General features: G+C 45.0%; 2 protein-coding genes across 7 annotated transcripts in view; both read left to right on the top strand.

The window, feature by feature from the left end:
• LOC121323334 (endothelin-converting enzyme 2-like) overlaps positions 1–1,496 on the top strand; it is a 37,133-nt gene extending 35,637 nt beyond the window's left edge. For 3 of the 5 annotated variants that reach the window (XM_041264337.1, XM_041264340.1, XM_041264338.1), the window contains one exon: positions 204–1,495. In XM_041264337.1, the coding sequence (XP_041120271.1) occupies positions 204–380 (177 nt within the window). In that variant the 3' untranslated portion in view covers positions 381–1,495. Of the gene's footprint in view, positions 1–203 lie in introns of all 5 variants that reach the window. The other 2 variants (XM_041264339.1, XM_041264336.1) reach the window with 1 other exon arrangement.
• Positions 1,497–4,720: 3,224 nt separating this feature from the next.
• mul1a (mitochondrial E3 ubiquitin protein ligase 1a) lies at positions 4,721–9,237 on the top strand. Of its 2 annotated transcripts, none has more exons than XM_041264931.1 (5): positions 4,721–4,798; positions 6,455–6,602; positions 6,837–6,924; positions 7,299–7,419; positions 7,748–9,237. In XM_041264931.1, exons 2-5 carry the CDS (start codon positions 6,486–6,488, stop codon positions 8,505–8,507), a joined length of 1,086 nt encoding a protein of 361 aa, XP_041120865.1. In that variant the 5' UTR covers positions 4,721–4,798; positions 6,455–6,485; the 3' UTR covers positions 8,508–9,237. The 2 variants fall into 2 exon arrangements, with proteins under 2 accessions (XP_041120865.1, XP_041120863.1); XM_041264929.1 differs by having other exon boundaries at positions 4,749–5,095.
• The last annotated feature ends 6,277 nt before the right edge of the window (positions 9,238–15,514 follow it).

Here is a 15,514-nt window from a genome sequence, read left to right as displayed (position 1 = left end):
GATTTCTTAGTGTCGTGGTGCTAATAAACAGGCGTAATTGAAAAGGTTGATATGTTCCTATATATCTTTAATGGTATGTGGATCTAAATATTAATAGAAATGTGATGCTAATATTACTATTGGTTTGTGACCCTGTAGCAGGGTAGGATGCCGCCACCTCTTTGCTGGGTCCCCATGCAGTTTCTCTGTTTAATTCTCTCCAGGTGTGGTGCTCGGTCCGGACCCCTGAGAGTGCCCACGAGGGGCTGATGACCGACCCCCACAGCCCCCCCAAGTTCCGGGTCATCGGCACGCTCTCCAACTCCAAAGACTTTGCGGAACACTTCAACTGTCCCATGGGCTCTCCGATGAACTCGGGCCAGCGCTGCGTGGTGTGGTAGAGGAGCTGAAGCCAGGCATCGGACTTTGCTTTGTGTAAAAGACAAAATAATGCTGGAATTCAAGAGAAAAACCTGAGTGAGAAAGAGAGCTAAAATACGGGCTGTCTTTATATTTATGTCCTTCATTATGACAGCGCACTGCCATTCCTTGTCTGTTCTTTGTTCTTGTCTGTTAAATCTAAGTTGTTCTTCTTCCGATCAAATATTTATAATAGCAACTGTGTTCTGCAAAGGATGCATATTGGTTTGTTGTTGGGTAAAGATATTAAAGCTGAAAAAAAGACTGGTAAAGTCTTGACCCTGTCTCGTGAGAGTGGACTGTGCAGTGGTGTGCGACTCCCATAGCTGTTGTCTGGAAGGCATTGTCTGGTGTTTCTGTGTCGGTTCAATCAGCACACACGGAGCACACTGACACAATGGATGCTGAAATATTGTTTAAATTTCATTTCCACAGCATCAATCCATTCACTCAGTTTACTGCACAGTTATAGTTCTGTCAAACAAAAAATAAACTATAGGCAGACCAAAATAGTGCTAGCATCCCATTCAAATAGAATACATAATCTTCAGATTCTTTCAGCCAGGTCTATCACCAACAATAACATGGCTAAATTACAACGAAGGAACGATTCACATGTCCAGTTGAGAATGCATCATCCTAGTTTGAGAACTCTCTGCTCTGGTGAAAATGACAACGTGGTCTCAACACTGATCCGCAACGTTCTATAAACAGCTTTAATAACAGCCGTGTCACGTATTTGTAAAGAAGTTTTCTTTTCAGTGTCGAATACATTGTGATTCACACCTCAGGAAAGCTGGGTGCCTGTGTTTTACAAGAATGTGTCTTTAAAAATGCCATTGAAATTTTTTTTTTTCAATCTTCAGCTTTAATTTGACATGGCACTATAGTGACTCCCATTGGCTAGAACGGTGGGCACATTGGTACATACTATATAATAGCAGCTTAGTGCCCAGTCTGAGGTCCCTGGTCTTGTGCATTTGTAAAGTTTCTAATGTTCAGAGGTTTTGCAGTAGAGACTTTAGGTTCCTCAGCAAGTCTGAGAGTTTGACGAAAACACTGTTAAAGAGACACCCAGAAGGGCTCAAACACACTGTATTTGACCTGAGGATTGATTAAATCCCTTTGCACTCAGCTGTTGTACAAGATTATTGGGGGGGGGGGGGGAAAGTACAATGCAAGAGGTTTGTTATGAATGTTTCCCAAAGTAAAAGCAGAGCAGTGTGTAATAAAGCACAGTGAAAGGACGATACTGAATCAATGTAAATCATAGTTTAAAAATTAACCATGTTAATGGGAAAATTGCAAACTGACTGTGGTGAACTTTTATAAGGGTTGGGATGTCATGAACATGACATCATGAGTAAAGCAGTCTCTAACTGACTGAAGCAGCCCTGAGCAGGGTTCAAAGCATCCCAGCAGTCTCTAACTGACTGAAGCAGCCCTGAACAGGGTTCACAGGGTTCACAGCATCCCCGCAGTCTCTAACTGATTGAAGCATCCCTGCAGTCTCTAACTGATTGAAGCAGCCCTGAACAGGGTTCACAGCATCCCTGCAGTCTCTAACTGACTGAACCTGCCCTGGGACAGGGTTCACAGCATCCCCGCAGTCTCTAACTGACTGAAGCAGCCCTGGGACTGGGTTCAGACCCACATCCCCACATGACTGAAGCAGCCCTGCAGTCTCCAACCGACTGAAGCAGCCCTGGGACTGGGATCAGACCCACATCCCCACACGACTGAAGCAGCCCTGAACAGGGTTCGCAGCATCCCTGCAGTCTCTAACTGACTGGACCTGCCCTGGAACATCCCCAGCACCTGTTGTAGTTAACCTCATATGTCCTTCTTCAGCACAGGCTTGCCCTGGAAAGAATGGCAGAGGAATGGAGCAACTTCAGACAGACCCAGTGTCTGGTAAGTTTGCTAATATGTGCAGAGTTACGGAACATACAAATATAAACTAGTGGATTCATCGTCAGAGGCCAGGACAGTAGGGGTCAGGTTCTTCCTTGCAGCTAATCTGCAACTGAAGTCCTTTTCCAATCCTATCACATGGATCTGGCGAAGAGTGTCTTGGTGCTCGTGACACACTGCTAGAGCTCAGTCTGCTTTGAGTGCTCCCTGAACTGATTAGTTATAAAGCAGCCAGGGTAAGCTGGTGTAGGGCCAGAAAGTGGTACATCATCAGAATGTGGTAAGTGTATCAAACATGACTTATGTAGTGTCAGAAAATGGTACGCTGAACTGTTATGACTGACTACTGCACAAAATCACTACCAACAAGACAAACTGGAGCTCACCCACAAAACTGTAAATATTCACAATTGTGCATAACCCAATTTGTTGCTCATCAGTTAAAGTCACATATATTTGCTAAATATTATTATAAAGAACTTTGAGGGCCAAGCTCAATACATCACTCCCCTTTCACATGGATGTGTCACTGTTTTCTGAGCTGAAATCGTTTTCGCAGTAGACGGTGTACCATTTTTAACACGTGCCACAAAATAACACAACACCAATGTGGTTTTAACTTGCGGTACGGGCTAAACATGGTACAGCGTGTCCGAGCATGCGCAAATGATTTTAGCTCAAAAAACAAGGAAACGCCCACCTGAAAGGATACTGTTGTAGGCTACATTTATAAATGTTAATTATAACTGTATAATTATATCTGTTTTGGGCGACACATGTAGGAATATTTTCTTACACCCGTCACTTAATCATGGAAGTTAATCGTCACTCATGGAAACTATAATAAGATCCAAAATGGAAAATTACCTATATGGTAACAGGGTACTGGGAGACAGTCAACATGGTTTTAGGAAAGGGAGATCGTGCCTAACTAACTTGCTTGATTTTTTTGAGGATGCAACATCGATAATGGATAATTGCAAAGCATATGACATGGTTTATTTAGATTTCCAGAAAGCTTTTGACAAAGTCCCGCACAAAAGATTAATTCTCAAACTGAAGGCAGTTGGGATTCAAGGAAACACATGTACATGGATTAGGGAGTGGTTAACATGTAGAAAACAGAAAGTACTGATTAGAGGAAAAACCTCAGAATGGAGTGTGGTAACCAGCGGTGTACCACAGGGATCAGTATTAGGTCCTCTGCTATTCCTAATCTACATTAATGATTTAGATTCTGGTATAGTAAGCAAACTTGTTAAATTTGCAGACGACACAAAAGTAGGAGGAGTGGCAAACACTGTTGCAGCAGCAAAGGTCATTCAAAATGATCTAGACAAGATTCAGAACTGGGCAGACACATGGCAAATGACATTTAATAGAGAAAAGTGTAAGGTACTGCACGCAGGAAATAAAAATGTACATTATAAATATCATATGGGAGATATTGAAATTGGAGAAGGAATCTATGAAAAAGACCTAGGAGTTTTTGTTGACTCAGAAATGTCTTCATCTAGACAATGTGGGGAAGCTATAAAAAAGGCTAACAAGATGCTCGGATACATTGTGAAAAGTGTTGAATTTAAATCAAGGGAAGTAATGTTAAAACTGTACAATGCACTAGTAAGACCTGTTCAGTTCTGGTCACCTCGCTATGAAAAAGATATTGCTGCTCTAGAAAGAGTGCAAAGAAGAGCGACCAGAATTATTCCGGGCTTAAAAGGCATGTCATATGCAGACAGGCTAAAAGAATTGAATCTGTTCAGTCTTGAACAAAGAAGACTACGTGGCGACCTAATTCAAGCATTCTAAATTCTAAAAGGTATTGACAGTGTCGACCCAAGGGACTTTTTCAGCCTGAAAAAAGAAACAAGGACCAGGGGTCACAAATGGAGATTAGAAAAAGGGGCATTCAGAACAGAAAATAGGAGACACTTTTTTACACAGAGAATTGTGAGGGTCTGGAATCAACTCCCCAGTAATGTTGTTGAAGCTGACACCCTGGGATCCTTCAAGAAGCTGCTTGATGAGATTCTGGGATCAATAAGCTACTAACAACCATACGAGCAAGATGGGCCGAATGGCCTCCTCTCGTTTGTAAACTTTCTTATGTTCTTATGTTCTTATGACGCAACAAGCGACTCAAATTCAGGCAAGGTCATTTCTTTTTTTATAAGGCCCAGAACTTCTGGTTCACTATCGACAGGATTACAACCATATGTATATTAGAACTTCAGACTTGTAGTGATATAATAATGGCAATATTATTTACAGGACGGAGGGAACAACTCGTGACCTCTTTCTGCTTTTTTCGACGTGCCAGCAGTAATCGGACTACAGTTCCCGTCGAGCACTGCACAGGAAGGCGGCAATTACGTCTGGAGCTTGTTGTCTGGACTGAATGAACTACAACTCCCACATTGCAATATGTTGTGACTAAGAGGAAGGATCTTATTTACTGATTCAGTGGAAGCTGTCGGGAAAGGTACAAGCTGACTTTTGTGATGAATTCCACTTATGCAGTTTTGGTGTATAATTAATATAAATTATTATTTAACCCAGTAAAACAAAAGAGGGAAAGAGAACGTGTCGGGTGCCGGTATGACACAGCACAAGGACAAGAGAGCCGTGACCAGGGCTTGTACGGATTTTCCCGTGTATTTAAATAAAGCGAAAGAAAAGCTGCTTGGCATTCATTTCAGAAACTAATAATAATAATAAAGCAGAAACACACTCAGCGCTGTGCATACACAATCCGTAGAAGCTGCAATATATTCTTTAGGTGAGTATAGACTATAAATGTGCCACTGGTAGCACTATATAAACTTCAACGTATTCAGGCAACGCTTTCGGTCTTTGCAAAACGAGAGGATTCTGGATTTCAGTTCGTTTGTAATAGCTTTTTAATAAGCTAAGATCTGTATCCTCGTACTTCCGTGCTTGCTTATCGATATCGGAATAACGACTCCCATTGCAGTGCAGTTATTATTTCAAGCATACTGTGTTTAAGGAGCAGTCCCGTCAGTCCGCTTTTATACTGAGGGCATTTAACTGAGGCCAAATTCATCAGGTACCTTCTGACCCCAAGCATGGACGTGTATGTGTTCTACTGGCACCGCACGGTCCTTGGTTTGGTCTATGACAAGATCTCTGCTTGAAAACCCAGATTGGACACTGACTCACTGTGACCTTGTGTGAGAGAGTGTCTTTCACAGCGGTGACTTGCACGGGCCCTGATGTTTGTCTGTGCGAGGTTACTGTACACACCGAGAACAAAGCTATTCAAAATCAAAACACTGCAGAGCTTCTCTTTTATGTGAATGAGTGACCGATTGCATCAAACAAATGAAGGTACATTGCGGAATCAAGGGTGTTGCGGAAATCAGCTTCACATATTTGCTAAGCTAATACCTTAGGTATTCCACCCGTAACTATAAAACACTTCATAATGCTGAATTTAAAACGACAAACATTGCTGCAGTGTTTCTAAAGTGATACCTTAGGGGAGGATGTTTCCAAACCGTGATTAGCGCTAGTCTGAGGTAACATTAGTGATGGTTCTAGACCCTGATTAGCGCTAGTCTGAGGTAACATTAGTGATGCTTCCATACCCTGATTAGCGCTAGTCTGAGGCAACATTAGTGATGTTTCTAGACCCTGATTAGCGCTAGTCTGAGGCAACATTAGTGATGTTTCGCTGATTAGCGCTAGTCTGAGGTAACATTAGTGATGCTTCCATACCCTGATTAGCGCTAGTCTGAGGTAACATTAGTGATGCTTCCATACCCTGATTAGCGCTAGTCTGAGGCAACATTAGTGATGTTTCTAGACCCTGATTAGCGCTAGTCTGAGGCAACATTAGTGATGCTTCCATACCCTGATTAGCGCTAGTCTGAGGTAACATTAGTGATGCTTCCATACCCTGATTAGCGCTAGTCTGAGGTAACATTAGTGATGCTTCCATACCCTGATTAGTGCTTAAAGGACCCCGTGTAATCGATCAGGTCATTCGTCAAGTAGACCAGACACTTCCCTGAGGCAACATTAGCTAGTCCAGTAGCGTTGCCAATCCGGGTCTGTGAAGCCAGTCTTGTGTGTTCTAATTCAATGTCATTCCTTTTTTTTTCTTTCTTTTCTGCAGAGATAACATATTAAGCTGCAGATTTTGGAAGATGGACAGCATCCCCATTAGCTCGTTGGAGCTCATCTGTCTGGGCTCCAGCGTCGCGTTATCAGGACTCTTTTTCTACATTTACAGGAAGAAAAGCAAAACTGTGGGCAAGCTAAAGGTAAGGAAGCACTGTGGAGATGCCAAGGGCTAGCAAGCACAGTACAGGGGGAAAGACTTCCATCTTGGTCTTTACAAGCAGCCAGCACAGTAGACTGAGCCACACAGCACTTAAAGAAGGGGAATCTGGGCGCTCTTGGATTCAGCCCGTTCTCTGTGGGTGTGGGCTGATTTTGGGGTATATTCCAGTAACCACGCGGTTGTTCACATTCTGTTTTCGGTTTGTGTTATCCAGGATGCCCCAAAGTTGCCCCTTGACGAGCAGCTGGTTGCCATCCTGAACGCCACACCAGGGAAGTGTCTGCGGTACGTTATTATTGAAGGTAAATACTAGCCTCCTGCTTTATATAGTTTGGTGCTGTGTCTGCACTGTGGGTGGACTGTCTAGAGAGCCAGACAGACCCCCCCCCCCCCCCCCCCCCCCCCCCCCCCCCCCCCCCCCCCCCCCCCACCCCACCACCACACACACACACACACACACACACACACATACACCTGTATGTATATTTACTCCAGATTGCTCCTTGATTTACCATCTCTGGAAAGCCCATCCTGAGCCAGACTGGACTGTGTGGCCCTGCTCCATGAGGCAGGGTGCAGGCTGGGGGCAGGGTTCAGAGAGGCTGGGGGCAGGGTTCAAAGAGGCTGAGGGCAGGGATCAGTGAGGTTACTCACTCAGGTGTGCTTTTGTTCCCAGGGGCAGTGAAGCCGCTTGGGGAGCCACTCAGGAGCCAGTACCAGGAGAACTGCTTCGGAGTCATCCAGAGACTCATTCTGAAGGAACACAAGCTGGTGTGGAACAACATCGCCCGCAGCTGGTAGGAGACAGGGAGGGAGGGAGTCCCCTCAGCTGGTAGGAGACAGGGAGGGAGGGGTTCCCCTCAGCTGGTAGGAGACAGGGAGGGAGGGCATCCCCTCAGCCTCACCTAGCACTTATTCTGTGATTGATTGAAGATAAGGAGCCAGGTTGCTTTATATAAGACTGTTATTAAATAAAAGGTTTTAAGCAGAGACATATCTGTCTGTGCAGAAGACTTCTTTTAAGAAGCTCACATTTTCTATCTAATCTCCCACACAGAAACACAGTGTACCTCTATCTAATTCAGCAAAGGGGTTGACCTCACTCTCTCCTCTCCACCCCCACAGGACGGACAGTGAGAAGACCCTGCACCAGCGGGTGTACACGGTGCCCTTTGACCTGGTGATGGCCCATGCTGGTGGATTGGTGGGGGGGTCCTCAGTCCGGGTCCTCAGCCCCCTGGAGGCGTCCAGCCTGCACCTGGAGGTTGTGCACGAGAAGTTTCACCAGGCGATGCACGGCTTTAGCGAGATCATTGGGCACTACCTGAGTGGGGAGAAGCCCAAGGGGGTGCTGGAGACTGAGGAAATGGTGAAGGTGGGGACTGCGCTGACCGGCGTGGGAGAGCTCATCCTGGACACAGACGGCGTGGTCAAGCTGCGGCCGCCCAGCGATGGCTCTGAGTACTTCCTGAGCCCCTCGGACTTCGAGAGCCTGCTGGAGGAGCAGAAGAGCCACGCTGGGGTCTGGCGGCTTCTGGCAGCGCTGTGCGGGCTGGCTGGGGCTACGCTTCTTCTGGTGGTGGCCTGGAGGCACTACAAGAGACTGCAGGAGAAGCGAGAGAGAGAGGAGAGGCGCAGGGAGTTCGAGAGAATGAGTCTGGGAGGGCTGGAGGTCAGGCAGTCAGCAGGAGAGGAGGAAGAGGAGGGGGATGGAGAGATCATGGAGAATGCCTGTGTGATTTGCCTGTCCCGGCCCCGCGACTGCGTGCTCCTCAACTGCGGACATGTCTGCTGCTGCTTCATGTGCTACCAGGCACTGCCCTCCCCAAACTGCCCCATCTGCCGGAGCGCTGTGTCCAGGGTGGTGCCTCTCTACCAGGCCTGACCCCGGTCTATGTACACACAGTGTATTTTATTAATTAATATTATTCGTGAAGTGCCTTTTTTGTCAATGAAGTGTGAGTTGTGTGGCCGAGGTGACTGGCAGTGGGGTTGGGTACTGTAAGAAGCTGCATCTTCATCGTAAGTGTGAAACATCAATTCCGTGGCTTAGGGGCTCAGCACACTATGGTTTTGCCTTCCCTCGGGCAGAGACTCTGCTCTGGAGCCACTGCTCCTCCCATTGGGCTGTGAGATCAGAACTCTGCTCACAGCTCTGAAGTACGCTTGGGCATGACGGTGGTCATTCCATTAGCTTTAATGGGAGCATTGTCTGTCACAGTATGCAGTACAGAGTAGGATTAAAGTAGCTGACATGCTTTTTCATGGCAGAGAGCATTAATAATAAAACTGAAAGTGCCTTTTGACTTGGTGGAGCTGAAAGCCCGGCATCGGCCACAAGACCCCTCAGCTCTGCAGTTTGGACAGCCCCACAGTGACATGCTGTGTGCACGGAGGAGAGCAGGAGTGACATTGTAACAGTTGATCCTGACATCTCAGCTCCAACCCAATGCCATACTGCGCAGTAAACTTTTGCCCACCAGATGTCACTGTGTGCCTCTACCAGGCCCTCTGTGTTCAGGGGTTTCACTTCATGTCTTTACGAATAATTCAAACACGGGGGAGTGGTTACTTCAATCTGGTGTATTCTGCTGTAAAATAAAAGGTATCTTGAATGCGAGAGTTCTGCAATGTGGTTACCCTTCACAATAACACTCCGTTGCTGTGGATTTGTAGCAGTACTGTTTGCACGCTCTGTGGTTAGATTTTAGGAATCCTCTGAACTGTCCACAGGGTGGCACTTGGGGATAGCTTCCAAACCATCTGGTCTATTGAGCGGCACCTCAAGCCTGGCTGAGCACTGCATGGATATGTCACATGATCACAAAGCCCAGCCTTGGTCTCATTTCAAATGTATGTCGTTTTTTTTGCAAGTTTGTTTATTTTTTTCTTTTGCTTTTAAATGCACATACAACCAGGTGGTACACAAGAAGTAGAAGTCAAGAGACCAGAAGTCCCACTTTATCTTGGAGTCTGGGAGGAAGGTCAGTCACGCAGAGGTGTTAATAAGAGTTCAGTTCAAAACGCATTACTTACTGTTGCTGTCTGCTGTGTTGTACATGTGTGTATGTAGTGCTAAAAAATCTTTTTCAACATCGTTGCGATGTTGCTTGCTGCTATAGATGTGTCTGATTAAAGTTTGGATCATTCATGTACAAGTGGTCAACACTGAGTTGTGACCAAGGATTTGCAAATACAAAATTAAAACCACTGTGATGTTGATAACAAAGCAATGTGTTTTGATATAGCATGTTCAGTGTCGCTTTAGTATTTCATTTGCAGCCTGTGTTGAAGCTCGATCTGCTCATGTGCACAGTGAGTCAGGATCACTAGGTGCGCACGGCCCTCCTGAATGGTGTGTCATTGTGCTGTGCAGCCGCTCAGCAGTGAGAAGGTCAGGGCTCTGAGGCACATTGCTGTCTGTCATTGAGCTGTGCAGAGCCTCAGCAGTGAGAAGGTCAGGGCTCTGAGGCACGTTGCTGTCTGTCATTGTACTCTGAGCCTCTGCAGAGCACAAGGTCAGGGCTCTAGGCATGTTGCTGTCTGTCATTGTGTTGTGCAGCAGCTCAGCAGTGAGAAGGTCAGGGCTCTAGGACACGTTGGTGTCTCATTGTTCTGTGCAGCCGCTCAGCAGTGAGAAGGTCAAGGCTCTGAGGCACGTTGCTGTCTATCATTGTGCTCTGCTGAGCCTCTGCAGTGAGAAGGTCAGGGCTCTGAGGCACGTTGCTGTCTATCATTGTTCTGTGCAGAGGCTCAGCAGTGAGAAGGTCAGGGCTCTGAGGCACGTTGCTGTCTGTCATTGTACTCTGCTGAGCCTCTGCAGAGCACAAGGTCAGGGCTCTAGGCACGTTGCTGTCTGTCATTGTGTTGTGCAGCAGCTCAGCAGTGAGAAGGTCAGGGCTCTAGGACACGTTGCTGTCTCATTGTTCTGTGCAGCCGCTCAGCAGTGAGAAGGTCCAGGGCTCTAAGGCACGTTGCTGCTCACATTTCACATCTTGGCAATACAGTAATATGTTTTGACGAGTGAAAGTGTTTTGCACATGTTTTTTTTTTCCATTAGCATATTGTTTACCAGTTGAGGCCGTTAGCGGAGAGGACGCGGTGACAGCACTCTCGCTAGTTTGAGAGGCACGCCAGCATTTCAAAGATACAGTCTGACTCGTTGCTGAGTTTTTTTTTTTTTAATTATTATTCAAAATGAATTGACAGTAGTGCTGTTCTTGGAAGTGGAGCATATGCAGAATTCCGAGAAGCCTTTTGAAAACAGAACATGCAAAGATCTCAGCGAGTGACTGCCAATTAGTGTAGACACCCAGCTGACATCTGAACCCTGTTCCAGCGACCGAGCTAGAGAATCTAAATCAATGCCCAGGACTGCCTTACCAGCACCTGTAGTTTATCAGCAGTACAGGACACATTTCCACTATTCCTCTGCTACAGTGCAGTCTATAGGAAGCAGACTGCTCATTTGCGTGACCTTTTTTTAAAAAAAAATTAGTAAAGGGCAATTTTCAGAAAGCAATGAAGTCACTAATAAGGACTTTCAATGCCATTATAATGATGTTCCACCCATCATTATTCTAATAGTAATAGTGTATGTAAGGAATGACTGGCAGTCAGTTGTTGGGCTGATCACAATACAACATGCACAAAACAACAGGGACCCAAAAGAACAATAAAAACGAGGCCATAACACATCATAAAGCCATTTAACTGAGTGCAACTTGACACAGCTTAGATTGCAATGAAAAGATTGCAATGACTCGGGGAGTGTTGGTAATCACAATGCCTTTCAGAGGTTTTTGTTAAGCCTTCAGTGCCAGCGGTGAGTCGGCCGTGGGGCAGATCATCTGGTAATTAGAAGCTGAGTGCAGGGAGCAGGGTGTACTCATCGGAGGGTGAAATCGATCCAGTCAGCTGGCTAGCAGGCCTGGCAGAGCACGCCAAAACAGGAGAGCCATGGAATACAACACAGGTCCTCACTCCGCTACAAGCTTACTGCTTCGTTTGAATTCGAGTTGTGACTGCATTTGCAGAGTTGTACTGTTCTCACTACAATGTCCATTTAGTTTTTTTTAAAGTTTTGTTTCATGGCTGAGTTCTAATTTTGTAATAACATTGCAGCTGTTTTTTTTTTTCTTTTCCCTCACTGCACTGTAAAGAAAGCCATATGAGGGGCTTTGTGAAGTCAGTGTCACGTAACATGTGCCCGTATGCAGCCCTGAAGTATTGCAACATTAACAGGGTTTCGTCATAATAAACCAAGCACTTTGAATACTTGTCCTACAGACTCTCAGATTCTCAATTAAGGAGTTCTGTCTCCCAGGGTGACCCCTGACTCTCGGAATAGCAGACCGAGCCCCAGTTGCGTGTCCTAACACCAGATACGTGTCCAGTGGAAAATAGTGACTGCGAGATCAGTTGTTAATTGTTTATAGTTGAAGGTGCACATCCAGGTCAAGAGAATGGCCTAATGCTTGTCATGTCGTCCAGTAGGACACCTTAATAAATATATGCCACATTCCAGTTCGTCAAACTGGCTGAGTGCTCTGCAAAGTGCCTATCAAAGTCTTGCAGTATAAAGTGACCGGGTCCACCTGGCAACCAGGCTATTCTCAGTGTAGAACATTAGTTAAAAACAGATCTTTTTATTAGTTTATGAAGAAGTTGCGCCACCTAACCATGAACAAAAATGAGTCAAGTAGACAAATGTTTTGGCCAGTGTCTTTCTCTGAGTTTAAAAGCATACATGTCATGGTAATATTGAGTGGAAGAATAACATTATTGAGCTCTTTAAACTAAAACCAAAAACTTTGTTGTGTCTATCAGTGTGTGTGTGTGTCCCCGTGTCCGTCCCTCTTTCTTCTGGCTTCAGTGACAGATGTTGAGTGGATTATCGGTATTTTGCCACATGTCACCGTATACTGTATGTTCTTCATTCTGTTTATTGACGATTTAAAGATGGATACTCCTGCAATAGCTTTCTGATTGATGCCGTACAAATGTCCGCTTGTCCCTGTCCTCACTTCTGTTTTTTATATTTTATTATACTGGTACGAGAGATATTAGAATACTATATAATGCTTCTGTAAGCAGGCTGTGTCTCAGTTATTATAATCCCAGAGGTCATCAAGCAATCACTGTATTCCAGATGGGAGCGCAATGGGGAATAGATCAATATGAGATAAACTGTCACTAAGGTCAAAGCATGCTACATTCGATCCAGTGCAGCTAGGGGTGTGGTCTGGGGGGTCGGCAGGTCACTGCACTGTATAAATTAGAACTGGACCCGCTTCTCCAGGTCACTGCACTGTATAAATTAGAACTGGACCCGCTTCTCCAGGTCACTGCACTGTATAAATTAGAACTGGACCCGCTTCTCCAGGTCACTGCACTGTATAAATTAGAACTGGACCCGCTTCTTCAGGTCACTGCACTGTATAAATTAGAACTGGACCCGCTTCTCCAGGTCACTGAGGATGTGTACCGCTATATTTTTCGGAACCCCGTTGCTTACTATAAGTGAAGTCAATACAATCCAAGGCCACACAAGCAGCAGTGTAGTTAATCACTAGCGATCTGATATACTCGCAAGTGTTTGTGAGCTAATGTCGCTCCTTCTTACATATCCCTGGCTCAGCTCTTCTGTATGTGTCAACCACGTCAGGCTATATTTCAACGCGCTGAGCGGCATTGTGTTACGTTTCTTAGGGATGACGTGTATACGGTGACACGCACTAATCACTCGATTAGACGAAGTTTCGAGTGTTACATTAGTTCCAGACTCAAACTGGAGAGTTGAAGAATAATACAAAAACCAGACGCTGCGTGTGTTTGTTTATGGAGTTCGTACAGTTAAAAACTCATTAAAAACACGCAGTATATATATATAACGGCTTTTGTTTTGGCTTCTGTCTCTCTCTCTCTCTCTCTCTCTCTCTCTCTCTCTCTCGGTGAGTAGACATATTTACAGTTATGATAAGGAGATTACAGGCAGAGTACCACAAGCCTACACCAACGCCACGGCCAGAGGGGGCATGTCGAAAAAGCAGGGCGGCGTGCCCGGGGAAAGTGTTTTGAAGCGCTGTCCGTGGTCCTGAATAATCATTCAGTTAATTGGCGCAGAGGGCCAGGAGTAGGAGGACACGGTCAGGTGGAGGAGGATTAAGATTGTAATGCGAAACCATCTTTCCTCGTTCTCCCCGACATTCACTGGATTTAAAGCAGCATACACAGAACTAGATGCTCCCCAGTTCTTTCTCCGGAACCCTTGTCTGTTTTAGGTTCTATAAAGAACCATTGTTATTTAAACGTAGTTATATAGTATTCATTCCAATGTAATTGATTCCGTTTAGAAGAAACCATATCGATGTGGTGTACCGCCTACAGATCACCAAGGAATGTATAAATGAAAAGCTCTTCAGGTAGTTTATAAATTAAAGGGTGATATAAGACACTACACCATTCTTTCTAGTGCTTATTTGGTGTTAAGTGCAAATGGACATAACGAATGTATACAATAATCTAAATTCCAACTATCCTTTGTTCTCTTACAGTATTTCAGAAACACAAAGAAGCACTGTTTTTTGTGTGTGTTTGAAATACCTACAGTATTTCGGCAAAGCCAAGCGTCGCATTCTTTATGTCAGCGTTTTTCCTTCGCATTCTGACAACTGATTGCTGGAACATTATAACATTTTTCAGCAGGAAGTATCAATGTTAACGTGCCCGTCCAATGAATGTTTGGCAGTGATTGCATACAGCAGTGCATTATAAGGAGCATCCTAGGCTTAGCCCATGCATTTGTAATGTTGGCTAAATTGTCCATAATTAATTACCTGCAGATATAGTTTAATTACTCATTAATCAAGCAATCGGCTGCAGAGGCGGCGCTGCTCTGATCGCACAATCGGTAAGCGGGCGCTGCGGGGGCAGCCGTCAGAACCGAACACAATACTGTGTGAGATCATTAAGAGTGTATTGACGTGCAGCGCCAGCGTCTTCCCACACAGAACCACCCTGCGGAGACAAATCATACCTACTGGAAAGTCCTCCCAATACAAAACACGCTGCACTTTCCATGAGTGTGTACTTTCTCCCTCCCTCCCTCCCTCCGTCTCTCTATTTACATGGAAGCATGTTTGTGTTATTGTCCATGGATTTGCATCGCATGCTGATAAAGAGATAGATATACAGGTGACGTACATAGATTAAGAGAACGCTTTGGAAACACCTTCCATAACAGTGTTAGTGGGTGCGAGGTCTTCAGGCAGCCAGGACAGACACCCGGCTTCTCATGGAACACCAGTACCTACCCAGGACCCAGAAACATCTATTAGTCGAGCGCCTATTACACGATTCGGTCGGACCACTTGGTGGTGACAAAGTTCCTCGCGGCAGGACAGGCACTGCATGTTTCATGCGCACCTAATACCCATCTGTTATCACAGACTGCTAATCCCACTCGCACGCGTGTGGTGAAAGTTATTATCGCATCCTGAACTCTGCAATGTGAAGAAACACAAAGAATATACAGAATGCAGCCCAATGTTTGATGTAAGGCATCAGCGCTTAATAATTGTAAAGAAAATAAACAATAAGCTGCACCTGTTTGTAATAGATCTATAGTTCCCATTAAAAAGTAAAATAACCATGACATTACGACGGATAATAATATAATAATAATAATAATAATAATAATAATAATAATAATAATAATAATAATAATAATAATAATACAGCTTCGTTCGCTTGCAGGAATTGGAGTGTGAATCTGAGTGTGAATTGCTTCTTGTTATTTTGCTGCAGTTCTCATTACTATTCATATCTCGCCTGTTGATGTCACTCGATTAATTTCTTTCCTAGCCTACATACTCCCCGCCCCCCTCCGCT

The sequence above is a fragment of the Polyodon spathula genome, chromosome 11, assembly GCF_017654505.1.
Source record: "Polyodon spathula isolate WHYD16114869_AA chromosome 11, ASM1765450v1, whole genome shotgun sequence".
In the NCBI taxonomy this organism is placed as follows: Eukaryota; Metazoa; Chordata; class Actinopteri; order Acipenseriformes; family Polyodontidae; genus Polyodon; species Polyodon spathula.
This window is presented reverse-complemented; position numbering and strand designations above follow the sequence as displayed.

Coding starts and splice junctions, on each gene's coding strand:
- mul1a (XM_041264931.1), top strand. CDS start 6,486: ATGGACAGCATCCCCATTAGCTCGTTGGAGCTCATCTGTCTGGGCTCC. Junction 6,603..6,836: donor AAACTGTGGGCAAGCTAAAG/GTAAGGAAGCAC, acceptor TGTGTTATCCAG/GATGCCCCAAAGTTGCCCCT. Junction 7,420..7,747: donor AACAACATCGCCCGCAGCTG/GTAGGAGACAGG, acceptor CCACCCCCACAG/GACGGACAGTGAGAAGACCC.